At 48.8% G+C, this 21,936-nt stretch overlaps 1 protein-coding gene across 11 annotated transcripts in view; it reads left to right on the top strand.

Moving 5' to 3' along the window:
* Window positions 1-21,936, top strand: part of MED24 (mediator complex subunit 24) — a 38,555-nt gene that overhangs the window by 8,378 nt on the left and 8,241 nt on the right. For 5 of the 11 annotated variants that reach the window (XR_012328593.1, XM_073797625.1, XM_073797630.1 and 2 more), the window contains exons 2-14: window positions 5,785-7,125; window positions 7,214-7,296; window positions 16,183-16,221; window positions 16,570-16,643; window positions 17,008-17,240; window positions 17,384-17,440; window positions 18,884-18,995; window positions 19,147-19,297; window positions 19,589-19,702; window positions 20,209-20,256; window positions 20,665-20,747; window positions 21,031-21,117; window positions 21,557-21,668. Coding sequence is in view for 10 of the 11 variants with exons in the window: in XM_073797625.1 (XP_073653726.1) it covers window positions 6,996-7,125; window positions 7,214-7,296; window positions 16,183-16,221; window positions 16,570-16,643; window positions 17,008-17,240; window positions 17,384-17,440; window positions 18,884-18,995; window positions 19,147-19,297; window positions 19,589-19,702; window positions 20,209-20,256; window positions 20,665-20,747; window positions 21,031-21,117; window positions 21,557-21,668 (1,323 nt within the window). In the remaining variant the exon portion in view is untranslated. Of the gene's footprint in view, window positions 1-5,784; window positions 7,126-7,213; window positions 7,297-11,767; window positions 11,838-16,182; window positions 16,222-16,569; window positions 16,917-17,007; window positions 17,241-17,383; window positions 17,441-18,883; window positions 18,996-19,146; window positions 19,298-19,588; window positions 19,703-20,208; window positions 20,257-20,664; window positions 20,748-21,030; window positions 21,118-21,556; window positions 21,669-21,936 lie in introns of those variants that run through there. The other 6 variants (XM_073797632.1, XM_073797633.1, XM_073797627.1 and 3 more) reach the window with 5 other exon arrangements.

Here is a 21,936-nt window from a genome sequence, read left to right as displayed (position 1 = left end):
GCAGAGCACAGGCTCCGGACGTGCAGGCTCAGCGGCCATGGCTCACGGGCCCAGCCGCTCCAGGGCATGTGGGATCTTCCCGGACCGGGGCACGAACCCGTGTCCCCTGCATCGGCAGGCGGACTCTCAACCACTGCGCCACCAGGGGAGCCCTGCCCTTGGTCTTCTTAGTCTCAGCCACCTGCATCCTCAGCTCTGTTGGAACCACTTCTTTTAGGGGGTATTGGGGTTTGCAATGCATGGGAGAGGCGAGAGTGACTCTCTTGGGACCCCCTGGAATCAAGGGGATGAGAAATGCATGGGATGCAGAGTGGAGTGGTGGTGATTAGGGGTTTGCAGTGGGGGAAGGGAGCCTGCAGTGGGGAATTGGGGCTGCAGTGTGCAGTGTCAGCATGCAGTAAATGAACCTGTGGGTTCAGCCTGGGCTCACGGTGGACATGCAACAGCTGCAATATGGGGCAGGAAGCTGATCACGCAGGGTCAGGGCAGCATGCAGGGGGAGGTGCAGTGATGGTGGCTGTCTGCCAATCAATGCCACCTCCTCAGTGATCGGGTTTGGCTGATTGGCAGGGGGGGGTGGGGGGTGGGGGGTGGCGCAGGGCAGGGCCGCGGTGTGCAGTGCTTAGGGTGCAGGCTGTACCATGTATGGAGATAGTCCCTTGGGACTGGGCTGCCCAAGGAGTTAGGCAGTACATAATCTCAGTACATAAGATACATTTATGAGATGAGGTGCATGTATCCTCTGCATCCATCAGCCGGAAGCAGGAGGCAGTGGAGAGGTCTAGCAGCAATCTGGATTAGGTAGTGCAGGGTGATGGAGTCCAGAGTGAGAAGGTGAAAGTGCTATGGTTTTTGTCTCCCCTCCATTCTGGCTTCCCCACCACATCTTTTTTTTTTTTTTTTTGTGGTATGCGGGCCTCCCACTGTTATGGCCTCTCCCATTGTGGAGCACAGGCTCCGGACGCGCAGGCTCAGTGGCCACGGCTCACGGGCCTAGCCGCTCCGCGGCATGTGGGATCTTCCCGGACCGGGGCACGTACCCGTGTCCCCTGCATCGGCAGGCAGACTCTCAACACTGCGCCATCAGGGAAGCCCCCCACCACATCTTTTTGATGAAAGGCCCTAAAGTTATTGAATGAGGGAGACTTTTTGAAATCCTAGACCCAGAGCCATAGAAAATGAAGTGTCTCCTGATCCATCTTTTTTCCCCAGGGCCAGAGTGAGCACCTTGAACTCAAAGATGAAAGTTCACCATTCTTATCTTCTCCTTACCTCTCTCCCTTTCCTTGGCTCCAGATGTGGGCTGGTAACAGACCTGGGCAAGGACAAAGTGAAGGGCATACTGCCTCCAAAGCAGGCATCTTGCCAGATGCCAGGATCCAGCCCAAGTCTGTGCTTATAGCCCCTGGCCCTGTGTTGCATCACTCCCGTTCCCACCGCACTCACCCTGCCTACCCCCATTTCTTGAAGCTTATAGCTCGCCTCATGGTCATTTCATCCCCAACTCATGTTCCCTCCTTGCCATGAAACCTCTACCGGGATGCTCCGACCATCCCCGCCACCCCTGCCTCAGCGCTGAGTCCAAGGGGAGAACAGAATGGTGGGGCATGAGTGAGGATGGATAGAGACCCCGCAAGGGGATACATCTGACGGCCCCCTCCCTCTTAGACTTCGGTTGCCAAGGAGGCAGCAAGAACAGCCTGTTCTCTGGGCTCCCATTGGAACAGCTATGCCCAGGCCCCTCCCTCTCTTCCTTCTCTTTCCTTCTCTCCCTCCCAGACTGTTGCTAGGAAGCACCCCAAGATTTCTCAAGGGTCCCACCCCTAGAAGCCAGGGGATCCAGATTGCTTTCTGAATAGCTTCCCCAAAAGCCTGGAAGCCAAGACCCCACACAGCATTCTCCACCCCTGCCAAGAAGCCCCAAACAGTTTGGGGGAACAGGGGACAAGCCCTCTGCCAGCCTGTCCTGGAACTAGCTCAGTGGCCTGGGCCTCAGTAATTCCTCTCCCCATCTCATCTTGACCTCCTGGGCTCTGAGTGATGTCAGCAAGTGATGAGGTGTCCAGCAGACACCCCTTGACTCTGCAGACACAGCCCCACTTATTGGGGAGTTCTGGAAAGACTCTGGAAAGCAGAGGAAACTGAGGTATCACCAACTAAGAGAACTTAAAACCCAGGTATTTCTCCCTCTTACCAATTTTTTAATCAAGAAAAGATGGTGGAAATGGAGGAAAGAAAGGGGGGGTCAGTTTATGGGAATTGGGGATTAAGTGGCTGGCAGAGATGAGAGACTGGGAAATTAGCAAACAATTGTCCTGCTAAGAGTAAAGTGGCCACTTAATGCCCCCCTATCGACCACATTTGTCCCATCACGTGCCCTGGTTATGGGTCACAAAAAAGAATCAGCGAAGGGACTCGGGCCTGGCTGAGCCTTGCTTCTGGTATCTGAGGATAGAAATGGAAAACCAAGCTGACACCTTCTCCAGGTTGTCTTTCAGAGTTTCTCCTACTTTTATTCATTCATTTGACACTTTTTTTTGAACATTTAATACATGCCAGGTATTGGATCCCCTAAATGTGCCCAGCTTCTGGTCTCTCTGCCGTGTGGATCCCCTTCGTCCTGCTTTGGCAGGAGGAGAGAGGAGGGGAGGGGTATGGGGCAGTCTCCTTTACCTACCACACTGCAGCCCTCCCCCTTCAGTTAAAGGAGAGATGGGACAGGTTGATGTGGAGGCCAAGAGTACAGAGTGGCTCTCAGGGCCCGGAGGAAGGAGCAGCTGGCCTGTCCAGGATTCAGGATCACAGCACTCTTTTCTCCGCGCTGGAGGGTGTGGAGAGGGAAGGCATCCTTCAGGGTGTTAGGGAGGAAACAACTCCAAGGATTGGTTCAAATTCTGCCTTTCACTGTCCTGGCTTGTCTCTTTCTGGACCTTTCCTGGGGGCAGTGGGAAGACAGAGATGGAACTGTGGGCATCCAGGAGCTGTCCCTGGAACTAGCTCGTAGCCTTCTCCCCCATCTTCCTCTTCCCCAGATAGACAGAGCAGGGATTCTGAGGTGGGGACTGGTGGGGGGAGGGAACTGGTTTGGAGCCAGCTGTGTATGAGTGTGTGGGAACAACTCTCTTTCTTTCCCACCCACCTGCTGCCAATTAACTCCCCTTAGTGGGGGGACCCAGGCAAGCATCCAAAGGAAAATGTTCCAGTTAGAGGAGGGGAAACGAGTCAGTTACCCTATAGAGAGAAGGGAAGATGAAACCCTTTGTGCGTTGTACGCTTACCAAGTATTTCAGTGTTTCTGGGTCTAGACTTGCCACTTTTCCTTATACTTCTTTACAGCCTAGGTGAGGAATGTTTCCATGTCCTTGGTTACCAAAACCCCAGTTCCTCACAGCCTCTTTCTTACTCCACCCCAAGTCCTCACTCTGACCTAGTTCCTTTTCTGCTACTGCTCCAGTGTCGCCGTGTCACTCTGCCTGGCTGGCTTCTATCTGCCCCTCTTCTCCAGCCAGACCCCTTCCCCAGGCAGACCAGGCAACAAGATGAAGAGCTTGGGGCTCAGGGCTAAGAGAGCAGAAGTGGGAGCCCAGTCTGGATCAGTGCTGAGGGAGAAGGAAAGGATAGCCAAGGAAAGTGGAATATGTAAGAGGGGCTGTGTGGGGGGCGGGTTTCCTTCTACACACAAAGGGGATGTTGGCATCTCTTCTCTCATTCACAGGAGTATTATCATGGAGTCCTGTTCTTGTGGAGGGCAAGCCAAGAGCTTGTGAGTCCTAGGAAGCTATTCTGGGCTGAAGGGGAGCAGTGGTGTACAGAAAGGCTGTCTCTGAAATTGACAGACTAGAGAGTCAGGCCAAAGTAGAGAAATTGGAAATAGCCCTTGCCCAGAACTAAGGAAGCCCTTTTAGGGAATTCCCTGGTGGTCCAGTGGTTAGGACTCCACACTTTCACTGCCAAGGGCCCAGGTTCAATCCCTAGTTGGGGAACTAAGATCCCACAAGCCATGCGGCATGGCCAAAAAAAAAATAATAATAAAAATAATAATAAGGGAGTTCTTTTACACCCTTAGGAGTCCAGTCCTTGGGGAAACCCTGCCAAACCAAGAGAAAGGGCTGCTGGTGACAGGTGGGGGATAGGGAAGGCAGACTGTCTCACCACAGAAGCCACCTCCCTGCCACTGTAAAGTGGGGAGGAGGCGCCCCCCGGAGATCTGCCAGCTTCCTGAAAGAAGGGGATGATTTTTTTTTTTTTTTTTTTTTTTTTTTTTGCGGTACGCGGGCCTCTCTCTGTTGTGGCCTCTCCCGTTGCGGAGCACAGGCTCCGGACACACAGGCTCAGCGGCCATAGCTCACAGGCCCAGCCGCTTCGCGGCATGTGGGATCCTCCCGGACCGGGGCACAAACCCGCGTCCCCTGCATCGGCAGGTGGACTCTCAACCAGTGCGCCACCAGGGAAGCCCAGAAGGGGATGATTTAAGTTCAGACTATCACTATCCTCAGGGCCCAAACATTCTCCACTCCCATGTGGACTGGACCAAATACCTACTAAGTCTGGAGCAGTAACAAAGTTGACAGTTTTTCTCCAAGAGGGCAGTTTGGGCTCTGACAGATGGGAAAGGAGCTGCAGGATCCAGGGATGGGTCAAGGTGGGGAGCCCTAAGCTGCAGTAACAGCAAAGAGATGAGAGGAGGGAAGAGGCAAAGGTAGAGTGAGGGGCCTGGGAGAAGAAGGGGGGCCAGATATGTGAGGGGCTGCTGAGAAAAAGGGTCTGTGGCTGTCTCCAGCATATGTGTGTGTGTGGGGCGGGGGGGAGCTTGGAGGTTAAGTGTGAGGAGTCTGGGTTCTCCCTCCTTCTTGCTTTGGAAGCTTTGGCTACACATATTTAGCAGCTGTTTTGTATAAACATAATTTCCCCGTGGTGTCGCTTGGGCAGGCACTAAAGGGAGCAGAATGGAAGGGGTTGTGGGTGGGTTATGGGGATGGAGGAAGGCCATAGGCAGTCATGACCTTAGAGGGATGTGATCTGGCTCTCCTCCAGGTGCACTCTCCTCTTCAGAACAGGAGTTCTTGTCTCCCTGTTTAGACTATGCTCCAGATACCCAGGATCCTGTGATTCTCTGCCCTGAGGGCCTCATGTTTGCTTCCAGGGCCTTAGTGGACTGCTCTTCCAGAGTCATCCCTCTGAGAACTGATTTTGCCACTGAAAGTATGACCAAAGCATGGTTATTGGGAAATATGGATGGAGCTTGGACTCATGGATGGGAATATGAGGCTCCTCACAGTATGGGATGGGGGGCTGAAAATAGGGGTAGCAGGACACTGGCTGGAGGCTTCCATATTGTTCTGGTTGTAAATGTTAGCGATGACCTGTCCACGGGACAGGACAGGGATGAGGCCTGTGTATAGGGAAGCTCAGATGAGGCCCAGATGTTGGAGTCAGAGGTGGGTAGCATTTGCTTTTGGCTTCTCACTGCAGGGAAGGGAGGAAGAAGGGCTAATACCCCAAACACTGGACATAATTATCTACGATATGGGTCCATAGGATAAAGCGAGACATTATATTGGTTTTAATAAACATTTCTTTAAAGAATAGTTTTAGATTTATAGGAAAAAAATTGAAGATAGTAGAGGGTCCTTATGTACCCCACACCCAACCCCCCGCCTTTAACCTCTTACATTAGTATGGTTCATGTTACAATTAATGAACCAATACTGATACATTTTTATTAACGAAAGTCCACGCTTTATTCAGATTGCTTAGTTTTCACCTAATGTTCTTCTGTTTCAGGATCACATTCAGGATACCAAGTTACATTTAGTCATCGTGTCTCCTTAGGTCCTCTTGACTGTAACAGTTTCTCAAACTTTCCTTATTTTCTATATCCTAAACCTCAGTTTCCTCCTTATGTCTCCCTGTAGTCAAGCAGTATTCTGGGCCAAGAGATTCTGAGAGGACTTCCAGATTTGGGGGTGAAGTAGTGGGTGAGGTGTGTACAACTGACAGAGACTCAGTGTCACTTCTGGAATACAGGTGTGGAAATGAGAAGAACTCAGGAAGATCCAGGGGTTTAGGAGAACAAAAGGAGGCCAGGAAAGAGAAAACCTATTGCTGAACGTATGCCACACCTTTGGTGTGCCTACTAACTACGGGTAATGGAAGGGTGTCGGAAAGTGATTTAAATGCTCGGTCGATAGTGACGTCACTGGACGATGCCTGATAAAAGGGAGACCTTTCGAGAGCCTTTCTCCCTAAGCCCCCCGAGTCTTTGGGATGCCTCAGCTACTAGTAGTCTTTTCCTAAAGGAGAGAAACAATGCGAGCTGACCAGCTTCGTCTCTTGGGTTCCTCGCTTGGCGTCCTCGCCAGCGGAGTCCAAGGAACTACAACTCCCAGAAGACATCGTGGCATGAGCGGTCTCTTGCTGCATTCCTACTGGTTCATGTTTGTTACTCCCAGCCAATAGAAAATTAGCTCTTTGATAAGTGCCAAAATGGCGGTACCTAGGATCTAGGACTGGATTATCCGGTAGGCTTAAATTTGGGGAGGTGGTGGATGAAAAGGAAAGAGGGAATTATAGTTTTAGGGTTGGGGAAGGTGGAGGGAATGCGGGGGAGGAATCTGGATTTGGGATGGTAGTGGCTGAGGGACGCAGCCAGAGCTAAGGGCGTATTTAGGCAACCGGAACTGGCTTAACCCCTTGGTACCCATTTATTCTTCGTATTAAGCCCATTTGACACTCTCTTCTTAGTGCTCCAGTTTAGAGAAAGTTGATTCAGGAGGGAAAAGCCTGACAGGATCCCTACTTTTCCCCTTTCTCCTTTCTCCTTTTCCGCATTTTTGTTCTGCCTCCCTTTAATCATCCTGTATCTTCTCCATTCAACTCTGTGCTGCACCCCTGCCCCCCGTTCTTTTCCTCAGAATCCCCTAGCCCCTTCTCTAGCTCGACTTCTCCCACCTCAAGGCTGACCGCCACGGGCCCCGCCTCCTCAGAGTAAAATCATGAAGGTGGTGAACCTGAAGCAAGCCATTCTGCAAGCTTGGAAGGAGCGATGGAGTGACTACCAGTGGGCAATCAACATGAAGAAATTCTTTCCCAAAGGAGCCACCTGGGACATTCTCAACCTAGCAGGTCTCAAGTGAAGTAGGAAGGAAGGATGGGAGGGCTAAACCCAAAATTGTTGTAACCGCTCAGTCTTCCTTTGTTATTCCCCTTGCAGAAGCACTACTGGAGCAGGCCATGATTGGACCTTCCCCCAATCCTCTCATCCTGTCCTACCTGAAGTATGCCATTAGTTCCCAGGTAAACTCTTCCACCTATGCCAGAGAATGAGGGTTTGAAGGTAAAAGACTTGGAATACAGTTGTCAGCTCACACTTTCTAGGTGAATTTGTTTGAACACATCGTTTCTCTGAGCCTCAGTTTTCTTATGAAAATAATAGTACTTCATTGGTTATGATGAATATTACGTTAACTTATTCTATCAGTAAATATTCACAGATGCTTGTATGTGCCAGACGGTGCCATAGGCTCTGGGGATTTAGCTGTGAACAAGGTCTAATCCAAGCACTCAAGGAATATAGTGGGTAATACAGTCATGTAAATAAGCAGTCAGTCACAGAATGGGACTATGATATAGGCTCGGACAGAGTACTATGGGAGTACATAGGAGGGATACCTAATCCAGTTTGAGCAACCAGGTAGGAAGTGATGTTTAAACCAAGACGTGAGTGTTGAGTGGGAGTTAGCCAGGCAGATTGATGAGTGTGTACAAAGCAGAGAGAAAAGCATATGCAACGGCTGGGAGACAAACATCACATGATGTTTAGGAACTGAAAATAATGTGGTATGGCTAGAGTAGCAGTTTTGGTCTCAGGACATTTTGTATTCTTAAAAATTGAGTCTCCTACAGAGCTTTTGTTTAGATTATATCTATTCATATTTACCACTTTAAAAATGAAAGCTGAGAAATGTAAAAACTATGTATTTAAAAATAATAAAAAGTAAATCCATTATATATTAATATAAGTAAAATTTTAATGAAAAATAACCATATTTTACAAAACAAACAAAAAAATTAGTGAGGAAGCTGGCATTGTTTTACATTTTTGCAAATCTCTTTAACTTTGACTTAATAGAATACAGCTGAATTCTCATAGCTGCTTCTGCATTCAGTTGTTGCAGTAGGCTGTTTCAGCTGAAGTATATGAAGGAAATCTGGCCTCACACATCAGGTATTTAGTTTGAAAAGGGAAGAACATTTTAATAAGCCTTTCAGATAAATGTAGATATTCTTTGACATTCCACTAAAGTTCAATAGGTGATGTGAAATCACATCAATGAACTTTTAATACTCTGTTACATTAAAATCCATTGGTCTCTCTCTTGCGCTTTGAATAGATCTTTTACCCATGCCTGATTTTATAAATTGTGAATTGGTCATTTGGTAAATATCCATTACTAAGTTATATAGATATTCTAATTGTTGACACATTTAATTACATAGTGTAATCACATGTCATGGAGCCTCTGGGACATTCCACTGTACAATTGTGAGAGAATAAGAGTAAAAAAGGGGGGCTTCCCTGGTGGTACAGTGGTTAAGAATCCACCTGCCAGTGCAGAGGACACGGCTTCAAGCCCTGGTCCAGGAAGATCCCACATGCCACGGAGCAACTAAGCCTGTGCACCACAACTACTGAGCCTGTGCTCTAGAGCCCGCAAGCCACAACTACTGAGCCCATGTGCCACAACTACTGAAGCCCGTGCACCCAGGGCCCATGCTCTGCAACAAGAGAAGCCACCACACCACAACCAAGAGTAGTTCCCACTCGCCCCAACTAAAGAAAGCCCACGCGCAGCAACGAAGACCCAACGCAGCCAAAAATAAATAAATTAATTAATTAAAAAAAAAAGAATGAACTACTGACATACACAACATAAAGCTCAGCAACATTTATGTTAAATAAAAAAAGATAGCGTTAAGAGTTTATACTATATGAGTCCATTTCTATGAAATCCAAATATAGGCAATAGTTATCTATGGTGATAGAAAACATTTAGTGGACTAGAAAAGGAAAGATGGACTAGAAAAGGGTACAAGGAAACTTTCTGGGAGAATGGAAACATTCTGTATCTTATTTTGGAAGTTAGTGACATGGGTATACACAATTACTAAAACTCAATGAATTAATCTTAAAAGCTGTACGTTTTATTGCACGTTAAATAGTGTATATATATATATATATATATATATATATATATATATATATATATATAAATCCTATCACACTATTCCTCCACTTAAAACCCTTTAAATGATTATTCATCACCCTAAGGTAAAGTCCAAACTCCTTAGCATCACCCACAGGTCACTTATGACCTAACCTCTGTCTTTCTCTCTAAACCATTCTCCTCCTTGAAGTGCTAACCCAGCAGTTATCAAAATATGGTCCAGGAGCCCCTGGGGATCTGTGAGGTCAAAACTGTTTTTAAAATACTAAGATGTCATTTGCCTTTTTTACTCTTTTTTTTTTTTTAAAGCAATGGGATGCTTTGTGTGTGTGTGTTTATAAAAATTTATTTATTTATTTATTTATTTTTGGCTGTGTTGGGTCTTTGTAGCTGTGTTCAGGCTTTCTCTAGTTGCAGCGAGTGGGGGTTACTCTTCATTGCGGTGCGCGGGCTTCTCATTGCAGTGGCTTCTCTTGGTGCGGAGCACGGGCTCTAGGCGCGCGAGCTTCAGTAGTTGTGGCACACGGGCTCAGCAGTTGTGGCTCGCGGGCTCTAGGGCGCAGGCTCAGTAGTTGTGGCACATGGGCTTAGTTGCTCTGTGGCATGTGGAATCTTCCTGGGCCAGGGATCAAACCCATGTCCCCTGCATTGGCAGGCAGATTCTTAACCCCTGTGCCACCAGGGAAGTCCCTACCTTTTTCTTTTTCACTGCTGCCTAGTGTTCCATATGTAGTGTAATTTAAGTTGTTTTAAATTTTTTACTGTTATAGTCAATGTTTTACTGAACATTCTTGTACTTGCCTCTGCATATCTGGGACTCTTTCCCTAGGATAGATAGCTAGAAATGGAATTGCTGATTTGAAGGGTGCACACATACTAAATTATAGTAGATCCTGCAGATTGCCCTCAAAAAAAGGATTGTATCAGTTTACACCTGCCCCATAGTGCTTTATAGTGTTTCCCCACACCTTTGCCAAGGTTGAATCTGTTAAGATTATTTTCTAGAGAGGCAAAAAATTACAACATGTTATAAGATGTATTTCCATGATTGTGATATTGAGCGTATTTTTTCATGTTTATTGGCCCTCTGTGTATATTGTATGAATTACTTATGAATATCATTTGCCCATTTTTCTGTCATTAGTTTGTTTTCTTAAGTTTTTTAGTAACAGCTTTATTTGAGATATAAATCACATACCATACAGTTTACCCATTTAAGGTGTACAATTCACTGGTTTTTAGTATATTTAGAATTATGCAACCTTCACCACAGTCATTTAGAACCTTTTCATCACTCCAAGAATTCTTACTGATTTTTCAGTCTTTTAGTATACTCTGTCTTGTAATCATTGTCTGATTTTTATGTTTTAAATTTTCTATCACTTTTTTACTTTATCATTTTATTTTTTTAGCATGCAGAATTCTATTTATTTATTTTGGCTGCACAGTGTGCCTCGCAGGATCTTAGTTCCCCAACCAGGCATTGAACCCAGGCCCTCGGCAGTGAAAGCATGGATTCCTAACCCCTGGACTACCAGGGAATTCCCCAGAATTTTATTTTATTATTAACTTTTAAAATATTTATTTATTTGGCTGCATCGGGTCTTAGTTGCGGCACACGGGATCTTCGTTGTGGGCATGGACTTCTCTCTAGTTCAGGCTTACGGGCTCTAGAGCACACGGCCTTAGTTGCCCCGCAGTATTTGGGATTTTAGTTCCCCAACCAGGGATCGAACCTGCGTCCCCTGCATCGGAAGGCGGATTCTTGACCATTGGACCACCAGGGAGGTCCCTCCCCAGAATTTTAAATATGTATTTGTTGTCAGGTTTAACCATTTTTTCCTCTGTATGGCTTTTGTCTTGCATAAGGGCTTCCCTGCTCCAAGGATCAGAATATAGTCTTTAATTTCTGCCAACACTTCACTTTGTTTAATCCATTTAAAACTTATTCTGGTGTGAGGAAGAGATCCAAATTTATTTATTTTTCCAAATAGATGGACAATTGGCTCAACTGCCTTTATTGAATAGGCCATTCTTTGTCATATCTTAAATTCTCCTATAGACTAGGGTCTATTTCTTGACATTCTAGTATATATCATTGACATATTTGTCTTTTCTTGTACCAGTACTTTACTGTTTTAATTACTATACCTTTATAGTATGTTTGATATCTTGTTAGGGAAGTGTTCCCTTAGTTGTTTTATTTTTCAAAAATTTCTTGGCTATTTTCAGGCATTTTCTTTTCCAGACAGATTTTAGACTTAAGTTCCTTAAAAAGGCTTTTTGCATTTTGATTGGGGTTTCCTTGACTTTGGATTTGTGGATCAATTTTAGAAATATCACTCTGATTGCAGTTTGAAGAATGAGTTGGAGGGAGGTAAGACAGAAAGCAGGGAGACAATTTTTCTGTAAAGGACCAGATAATAAATGCTTTCAGCTTAGCAGGCTGTATGGTCTCTGTTAGCAGGCCTATAACGTGTAGGCGATATAGAAGTAAGTGGACATGGCTGTGTCCTGATGCAGCTTTATTTACCAAAAAGGTGATGAGCCGGATTTGGCTTGCGAGCTGTTGTTTTCCAGCCCCTGATTTCGGCTGTTGCAGGGATTCAGGTAAGAGACGATACCAGCATAAACTTGAGAAGTGGCAGCAGAAAAAAAAAAAAGGTGAATTCAAGAACAAATTAGGAAGTGGCATTGCGAGGACTTGGTGATTAGCTGGATGAAAGGTGTGAGGGAGAGGAAGAAGTCAAGGCCAGTGTCTAGGTGTCTGGTTTGGACATCCGGATGGCTGATGGGATCGTAAGGAGACGGTGGGAGAAGAGCAGGACTGTTGTTAGCATTGCAGATGAGGGGTGGAGATGGCTTGTTTGATTCTGGCCTTGGTTCGTGGAAAGCGCCTGTGTGGGCTGTCAAAGAGAAGACACTCAGTAGGCAGTAGAACATCGATGTCTGGGACTCAGGAGGAGAGGTCAGGGCTGGAGCTACGGTTTAGGAGTTGTCAGCCGCAGGTGGTAATTGAAGGTATGGGCGTGGATGAGATTTACCCAGAGAGAGCGTGCAGAGGGAGCAAAGAAGTGACCCAAACCATGTTTCTAAGGAACCAGTCACATTTAAGGAACACACGTAGGAAGAGAATTCCTCATAGGAGTCTGAAAAGAAGGGGCCAGTGAGGAGAGAAGGAAAACAAGGGAGTGTGGTATCAAGAAAAACCCAGGGGGGACTTCCCTGGCGGTCCAGTGGTTAAGACGCTGTGCTTCCAATGCAGGGGCCGGGGGTTTGATCCCTGGTTGGGGAACTAAGATTCAGCATGCCTCAAGGCGTGGCCAAAAAAAAGAAAAGCCCAGGGAGGAGAGGACCAAAGGATGAGTAGGTGTTTCCTGGTGTGAGATGCTGCTGAGAGGTCAGCAAGATCAGAACTGAGAAGTATCCATGGGGTTTAACAAGTTTGTTGATGAGCTTCATGAGAGATTTCATGTGGTGGGAAGGACAGAAGTGATTGGAGTGGGTCGCATTGTGAATGGAAGGTGGGGAGGTAGAGTGTAGAGAACTCCTATGACTGTGAAGAGAGCGTGGTGGTTAATTGGAAGTATAGGGTCTGCGGGAGTTTCTTTTAAAAAGAGAAGAATCTTGAGATGTGTAAACTGGTGGCAAAGGCAAGAGAGAGGAAGAGGCTGAAGTACCAGTGAGTGAGAAATAAATATATATGCGAGACCTCCATGACTTGCAAAGTGCTGTGCAAAATTAGTAATTTATTTTTCCTTCGGAGTCAAGAGGCTCTTTGGTCCAGTGCTGTGCGTGTAGAGAGCCCTTAGGAGTAGTTGAAGGCGTCGAATATGAAGAAGAGAAGGGGGATTAGAGAGCAGCTGCAGGGTCTCTCTGGGCTGGCCAGGTGTGCACTGGGCTGCGTCAATGGGCTCCAGCCTTGGGGGCTGGTGGTAGTTCAGAGCTTCTACGTTGATAGATATAGTAGGACTGAGATAAGTTATAAGTCCTGCTGTGAAAAACAGTTCACCATGTGGAAAGTATTTTTAGGTCTTTAGAGTAGAGGGCTTTATCGATACTGTTAGCAGAAATTCACTGAACACAATTCTGAATTTGGAGACAATAAATTCATGGTAACGAACAACATCCCTTAGAACATACAGAATTGGGGCTTTCTCTTGTGGTAGTTTGGGGTCAGTTTCTAGTGGAAACATCCAGCTCCCCCTTCAGGTTGGTATCCAGCAAGGTTCGGTTCACTTCCAAGCTCTTGCTATGGGGACATCAGTTATTAATAAACAAACACTCGCCTGGAATGCTATGGTCATCCTGCCAGGCAGGCTCCCAACTTTCTGGTCCCTGTCAGACACCAGCTAGTGCTTCACAGCGTGACCCGCTGAGAGTGGCACTAAACACTAATTGTGTATTTAAGTCCTCTGTGTGTTTTGCTCCTCTTTATCCAAGAATACTGGTTAAAAAATGTCTGAACAGAGAGCAGCCTGTTCATGTGAGGGAGAAATTATACATGGAAGGCATTGCCAAGCATGTAAAATTTGCCATACTGAGTCATTGAGGGTGACTTAGCTTTCTTCTTTTTTTAAAAAAATTTATTTATTATTTTTGGCTGCGTCCGGTCTTCGTTGCTGCGCACAGGCTTTCTCTAGTTGCGGCGAGTGGGGGCTACTCTTCCTTGCGATGCATGGGCTTCTCATTGCAGTGGCTTCTCTTGCCGCGGAGCACGGGCTCTAGGTGCACAGGCTTCAGTAGTTGTGGCTCGCGGGCTTCAGTAGTTGTGGCTCGCGGGCTCTAGAGCGTAGGCTCAGTTGTTGTGGCGCACGGGCTTAGTTGCTTCGTGGCATGTGAGATCTTCCTGGACCAGGGCTCGAACCCGTGTCCCCTGCATTGACAGGCGGATTCTTAACCACTGCGCCACCAGGGAAGCCCTAGCTTTCTTCTTAAATCTTTGGAAATTTCTTTTCCTCTAGTGAAGACAACCTATGAGGCAGGTGATTATCCTGACAGTTTCTGGCATTGTATTCTGCTTTTTATTTTGGTATATTTTGCCACTGATTTTGAGTATAGAGTTGTAACTATTTTCTATAGTATTATTCATATTTGATCAGCATGCTATAATTTTTTTTTTTTTTTGCGGTACGCGGGCCTCTCACTGTTGTGGCCTCTTCCGTTGCGGAGCACAGGCTCCGAACGCGCAGGCTCAGCGGCCATGGCTCGCGGGCCCAGCCGCTCTGCGGCATGTGGGATCTTCCCGGACCGGGGCACGAACCCGTGTCCCCTGCATCGGCAGGCGGACTCTCAACCACTGCGCCACCAGGGAAGCCCGCTATAATTATTTTTTAAAAATATGACAACTTAAAAGCTCTCTGTTAGGTTTGATTTCATTCAGGACAGATTATTTCTTTTGAACTACATCTCCAATCTTATAATGGTGATAATAGGTTTTGCTAATAGAAATTTGTGTTACGGTAAAAATGTTTTCAGAATGCTAGTTACTAGAATTCGTCAAACCAAAGCAGTCCTACTATGTGGTAGGCCCCAGACTAGGTTCTAGGGAAACATATAAATTTAACACTATTTCTGTTCTCAGGGATCTTGCTGTTCAGATGGCATTTTGCGAAATGTGTTTTGCAGATACTAGTTAAATGAGATTCCTTGGTCAAGTAAATTGGAAAAATATTGCTTGCTTCATCTCCAGTGATCTTAGAGAGTCTCATTGTATACAAGTATATTATTATGGGTAAGAGCAGTCCTACAGTAAAGAAAGCTCTTTACTAAAAGAACCCTTAAAAAAAAGCTCTCTGTGTATGTTTATTTCAGGGTTTCTCAAATTCATGTCACACAGAAGCTCTGTGTATGTGTGTGCATGTGTAAAAGTTTTTAACATCTTGAGGACCCTTTGGAACAGCATCACCCAATAGAACTTTCTACAGTGATAAAAATGTTCTGTATCTGCGCTGTCCAGTACAGCAGCCACTAGCCCCATGAGCCTGTTGAGCACCTGAAATGTGGTTACTATGAGTAAGGAACTGAATTTTTAATGTTATTTAATTTAAACTTAAACAGCCATATGTGGCTAATGGCTTCCCTATTGGACAGTGCAGCTTTGGAAGCTACTTTGAGAAATATTGATCTAAAGTTGTGTTTTACTTATTCATTCTACAAACATTAACAAGTTGATGGTGGTCACTGAGTAAAATCACCCTTGTCTTTTTTTTTTTAACATCTTTATTGGAGTATAATTGCTTTACAACGTTGTGTTAGTTTCTGCTGTATAACAAAGTGAATCAGCTATATGTACACACATATCCCCGTATCTCCTCCCTCTTGCGTCTCCCTCCCACCCTCCCTAAGCACCCTTGTCTTCAAGGAGCTCCTAGTTTGGTGGGGGCAGCAGGTACCCACTGTGTAATGATGGGTCTAAGGGGATTACTTGGAGCACCGAGAAAGGATTTCAGCTTTGGGTGGTGTCCTGGAGGTATCCTAGAGAATGAGTATGTGTATTGAAATTCACTTCCTATTTCAAAGTGGAGTTACTACCTGTTCATTGCAAGAGCAGTTCGTATGTCTCCAGTTCTTGTCCAGATAAAATCACCCTTGGTAGGAGTTGCAGGAGTAGAGTAACTGACCTCACTTGTGTCCATTCTTCTGCCCACCAGCAGTCAAACCTTGTACTATACGGTGGACAGTGTGTGGCAGGTGAACATGAAACATGGCCCCTTTGAATACTCCCAAATCATCTTCTTAGTGGGTTTATGCTGGTGCTGTCAATCATAGTGAGTTTGATGGAAGCAGGGATGGGCACAGTGCCTGGTGTTACTGCCTCTGGGCTTGTGGAAGGCCTCTTGAAGGGGTTGAGATTTTAGGAGCGACTTTAAGTGTCTGTGTTTTGTTCCTCTCAACTGTGTTGTTCCTCTCAGACACCAGTTTTCTGAACTTTATCTTTCTTCTTTCTCTCCAGATGGTGTCCTACTCCTCCGTCCTCACAGCTATCAGTAAGGTATGACCATAGATACTTACAAGCTAGATGGGGGATGGGGGGACAGAGATATGGTAGTGACAGATGGGGCCCCACCTCCTTGACTGCTCTGATAGAGTGACCTCTGTGGCTGGGCAGGCAGCACAGCATGCCTCTGGCTGGCATGGCTGCCTCCCATTAGAGGGAGGGGGATCCTAGGAAGTGGGCACTGGCAATTAGGAGCCAATTTCCAGTGTTGAAAGGCTGCCGAGTCTGAAACCTGGGGTTGGAGGAAAGATGAGCAGGACTCCTGAATGCGCCAACTGCCTCATGTTTGAGACTGGGGGGTGACTGGGACACCCCGTCGCATCGCCACTGTTCTCTCCACAGTTTGATGACTTTTCCCGGGACCTGTGTGTCCAGGCTTTGCTGGATATCATGGACATGTTTTGTGACCGACTGAGGTAATGGCAGGGATGAGGAGCTCACCACCTTCCAGCATTACCTTAGTGTAAAGGAGAAGCTCCCGGCATATAGGCTCAGACCACCTCTGTTGGTTCCCACACTTCTTCCCACCTGCTCGTCTGCACCCACCCATCCACGTCTTTTTCTACTTACTCCCTTAGGACTAAAGTGCCTCTTCTCTATTTGGAGTAACTCATTTGAAATCTTATCCAGTGAAAGCCAACAGGGCAGTCTTCCCCAGGACTTTGCAAGCTTCCCAACTTTCTTCCCTAGTAAGGGAGTGCCAGGCACTCTGGGGAACATGGGTGTGGGTCGGATTTCAGCCTTTGGATCAAAGACAGATTTTGCATCCTTTCCCGGTAGCTGTCACGGCAAAGCAGAGGAGTGCATCGGGCTGTGCCGGGCCCTTCTCAGCGCCCTCCACTGGCTGCTGCGCTGCACCGCAGCCTCTGCAGAGCGGCTCCGGGAGGGGCTGGAGGCCGGCACCCCAGCGGCTGGTGAGAAGCAGCTTGCCATGTGCCTGCAGCGCCTGGAGAAGACCCTCAGCAGCACCAAGAACCGGGCCCTGCTCCACATCGCCAAACTAGAGGAGGCCTGTATGTCCCCTGGTTCCCTGAGCCCCACCCATCACTGCTCCCATAGCTGGTTCTTTAATTGAGAGGGGAGAGGCAGGATGCCATCCCACTTTTTTCCAGGAGGATCTGAAATCATCCCACTTCCTTTTTTTTCTCCCCATAAGCATTGCATACATCCCAGGGACTTGGGCAGGGTGGCACCCGAGCCAATCAACCAACAGGTATTTACTGAGCATTATTGTACGCCCAGCACTGTGCCAGGTGCTGGGGGTGGGGGCGGGGGGCTACCGAAGGGGCATGTGGCAGGGTCCCTGCCCTCAACAAGTGTACGTGCTAGTGGGGAGCAAGGCTAGTACGTAATATACATGGAAAAAACGAGAGGTCAAGACAAGCACGCCATCCATCGCTGTGTTTGTCTCCATGTTACTCATCTGAAAGCAGATAACTTTTGTGTTTGAGTGCTGCCTAAAACATCCCTTTAAATGCAGTGCCTGCCTGCTGCCAGGCCTGCTGAGCCACACGCCTCTCTACTCAAGTGCAGATGTTAAACGTTGGAACCCTCCAGAGCCCGGGATCACACAGATCACCTGGTGGGAGGGAAGACGGGTATTTCTGGACATGGGGCCTGAAGGCCACGGTCTTGCTGCTGAGGCTCGGGGCCACCTAAGGATCGCTTGTTCTCCAGTAACGAGAATGCTGGGGTGGGTTACACCCAGGTCTCTAGGACCTGGTTGAAGAACTTGTTACAGGATTAGTATATTTATTACTTCTCAAAATATGGCTATTGGCTATGAAAAGTCCAGAAAGATGATCACTACGTAAAAGTGGGCTATGTTGACAGTTTGTCTATTTTGAGCGCTTGACAAATGTTTATTGGCTGAAAAATGAATGAACTTTTAACTTAATTTTATTGGATCTCAGGTCTTATCTTTTTGTTTTTTTCCCCTATGCTACATGGAGGTTAATGGGCTAGTTGGCGCCGTTATTCATCATTTGACCCTCTGGAAGTGTAACTAGGATAAGTGACTTATAAGTGCCAAACTGTGTGGTATAGACCATGAGTTCAGGCATTTAGGAGTAAGAGGTCAGTGGGTTGGACCAGTTGGGTAAGTTGTTAAAGGAGCTGGGGCTTGAACATAGACTCGCAGGGTAGTGAGAGTGTGAGGGGAGAAGGTGAGTAGGAGGGGCTTTTCAGAGGGGAGAACAGCGAGAGCAAAGGCCCAGACAGGGAGCAGGTGAACACAGAAGGCTGTTTAGGAATCCAGCTTGACTGCGGTGGAGAGCGGTGGCCACTTGCAAAGCTGGCCCACTCTCGGAATGATTTGTGGTCACCTCCCTGTTCTGGCCACTGGACTGCAAGCCCCCTGGGCCTCTCTCTGTCACTGCCTGTCTTCTGCCGTACCTAGTTTCTGAAGTCAGCTGTGGGCGACCCCTAAGGAATCGGGCTTCTGGGGATCGTTTCTAGTGGCTTCATCATTGGTGCTCACCCCCCTTCTGGAAACAGTGCATGCTGCCCTCAGGCCCCTAGCTTCCATGCCATCCTCGGGGGAAGCCTCCCTGCGTGGTTTTTCTGGGCCCAGGGGGTGCCAAGTCAAGGAGTTTGGGGCCAGTCTCTCTCTCTCCTCTGCTCCCCATGATTCTCTGCATTTTCTTTTCTCTGCCAGCCTCCTGGACTGCCATCGAGCATTGTCTCTTGAAGCTTGGGGAGATCCTGGCCAATCTCAGCAGCCCCCAGCTCCGGAGCCAGGCTGAGCAGTGCGGCACGCTCATTAGGAGGTACCTGCTCCCAGGGTGATCTGGTGAAGGGAGAGAGGAAAGGCCCGGGTATGGGGGGGAAGATGTGGCCTCTGGCCCTGACCCCTCTGCTCTCCCCTCCTCTCTGACTCTCCCTTACCGCCCGCACACTGTCCCCTCTGTGTCCCCTCAGCATCCCCACCATGCTGTCCGTGCACTCTGAGCAGCTGCACAAGACTGGCTTCCCCACGGTCCACGCGGTGGTCCTGCTTGAGGGCACCATGAACCTGACCGGCGAGACACAGCCCCTGGTGGAGCAGCTGATGATGGTGAAACGCATGCAGGTGGGAGGCCAGCGCTGCTTCTCTGTCCCCGGGGCGGGCCGGCTGTGTGGGGGCGGGAGGGAGGATTCTTCTGGTCTTTCAGGGGAGAAATAGGGTTTCTCCTAATTCGTGGTGGAACGTGCATGGTTCTGTCAGGTGGAATGGTTCTGCCATGTCACCTGCTCTCCCTGGTTCTTGCACAAGAGTCGGGGAGGTGCCTGTGCTGCCCTCCTGTGACCCACTGACCCCCGGGGTCAGGAGACGGGACGGGGGTGGGCGCCCTCTTACGCTCTCCCTTGGGTCTTCCCACAGCATATCCCCACCCCGCTCTTTGTCCTGGAGATCTGGAAAGCCTGCTTCGTGGGCCTCATCGAGTCTCCTGAGGGCACGGGGGAGCTCAAGTGGACAGCTTTCACCTTCCTCAAGGTACCTGGGACGTGGGAGCCACAGAGGGCCAGTCTCAGGATGGTTCCCAGGAAGAGCGGAGACACCCTGGGCCTTTGCCCCACATTTCTCCCCGCTGACTTCATGCCCAGCTTGCCAGGTCCCCCAGCACAAGTTGCCCTGATTTTCCCTGAAGGTCCCAGGGCTGTTCAGCCTGCTTGGCAGGCTCTGCCATGTCTTGGCCCGCAGGTGCTGGGAGCTTGGTCGTCAGCCATGTTGGCGCGGGGCAGCTCCGGGAGCCCACTTTCACTTAGAGCGTTTCCTTGTTGAGCCATGGCAGTGCGGGGTTCCTGGGCCCTGCGGGCTGAGGGCAGCGGGCGCGTGGCTAGACGTCAGCTTTCGCATTTGGCTCTTGGAGCACCTTCACTTCCAGGGCAGGAGTGTTCCTGTCTCAACCCAGAGCAGGGGGACGGAAGGGATGCCTTTCGTTCTGGGTGAAAGAGAGAAGAAATTGAGCTGCCTGTTTTTCCCCCTGCCTCACCCTGTAGATTCCACAGGTTTTGGTGAAGTTGAAGAAATACTCCCATGGGGACAAGGTAAGTTAAAGAAATGAGATGGGGAGTTGGCATGGGAACAGGTGAATCCTTGTTACAGCTCTGGAGAAACAAGGGCAAGGGAAGGGTCACTTGGCCCTACCTGGGCGGTAGTGTGTTCTTGTGCTGGGGAGGGCTGGAAGCGGGGGTATCCCCCGAGCACTCGCGGGCATCCACGCACAGAAGGCAGCCAGGCTGCTCCGGAGGCGAGGGTGCCCGGGATGACCAGGGCCGAGATGGCAGGGAGCAGTGATGCCCCATCCTGTCCCCGTCCAGTCGCTGGAAGCCAGCAGTGGGCACGGCCGACCTGTAGGCGGCTGTGCCCAGCGGGGTGTCATTGTGAGCCTGCCTCACGGGCCGTGGGTGGGCGGAGGACCTGGAAGCCAGAAGGCAGTTTCTGTCTCTTTGCAGGACTTCACCGAGGATGTCAATTCTGCTTTTGAGTTCCTGCTGAAGCTCACGCCCTTGCTGGACAAAGCCGACCAGCGCTGCAAGTATGAGGTCCCCTGCTCACCTCACTGTACTGGCAGGAGTCCTGGCTCTTCCCCGCTCTTTGTGCCAGATCAGCACCGGGGACCGGCTCCTCGTTCCTCCTCTCGGCAGGGGCAGGAGGCAGCAGCCCCGTGGTTGCCGAGTGCCCAAGCCCTTCTGCCTCCCCTCAGGCACTCAAAATGTTCTTCACCCTAAAGGAGGGAGGATGTTGGGCAGGGCCTCACGGCTCGCCCTCCATAATCCCTGCAGTATGCCTAGGCCCCCCATCATCTTTTTCCCTCACAGCTGTGACTGTACAAATTTCCTACTCCAAGAATGTAGCAAGCAGGGGCTTCTGTCTGAAGCCAGTACGAACAACCTCATGGCCAAGCGGTAAGTATGAACTCCTGGGCTGGCCCATGGGCCCCTTGACCACCCGCCTCATGTCCAGACTGGGCTGCTGGGTGCCTTTTCCCTCCTGTCGAGGGTTTGAGTGTGGGTGATGGGAACCACACCTAGGGTTACCAGGGACAGGAGACACTGATTTCTGCAGACCAGGGTTTTGCACTGTTAGGGCTTTAACTCTCGCCCTCCTTTGTGATCGAAGTAGAAATTGTAAGACTTCCTTCAGTCTTAAATGAACTTTCAAAACAGATGTGATGACTAGAGACGATTTGAAGCAGTTGCGATACTGGACGCACTTTCATAGGCATCAGCCGAGCCCGTGGTGCTTATGTGCTTCGCGCCTTCTCTGTGCCTCTGCTCCTGGGCCTGGACTAAGGAGCGTGTCAGGAATTCATCTCTGTTCCCTTACCTTCTCTTGTGGCCACAGCAAAGCAGACCGGGAGCACGCACCCCAGCTGAAATCAGATGAAAATGCCAACATCCAGCCCAACCCCGGGCTGATCCTCCGCGCGGAGCCCACCGTCACCAACATCCTCAAAGTGAGTACGCTGTTCCCTTGCCACCAGGGGCATACCTTCCCTCTTTCCAGTTTCCCTCTTCTTCCAGATAAGTAAATAGGCCACGGACCTCTCTCTCTTCTGGTTACTTTGGAAGTAGAGAAAGGGGGAAGGTGAGGGAAGCGCCCCTGGAAACAAGTGTTTGTTGAGCTTCACTGGTCAGCCAGGCGCTGTGGTGGGTGTGGAAACAGCGCTGAATCGCACAGCAGAGACCTCGCCCATCCTGACTCCAGCGCCATCGTCCATCCCA

Source organism: Tursiops truncatus, chromosome 20 (assembly GCF_011762595.2).
Source record: "Tursiops truncatus isolate mTurTru1 chromosome 20, mTurTru1.mat.Y, whole genome shotgun sequence".
NCBI lineage: Eukaryota > Metazoa > Chordata > Mammalia > Artiodactyla > Delphinidae > Tursiops > Tursiops truncatus.
The sequence above is the reverse complement of the archived record's forward strand: the minus strand, read 5'-3'. Positions and strand labels throughout refer to the sequence as shown.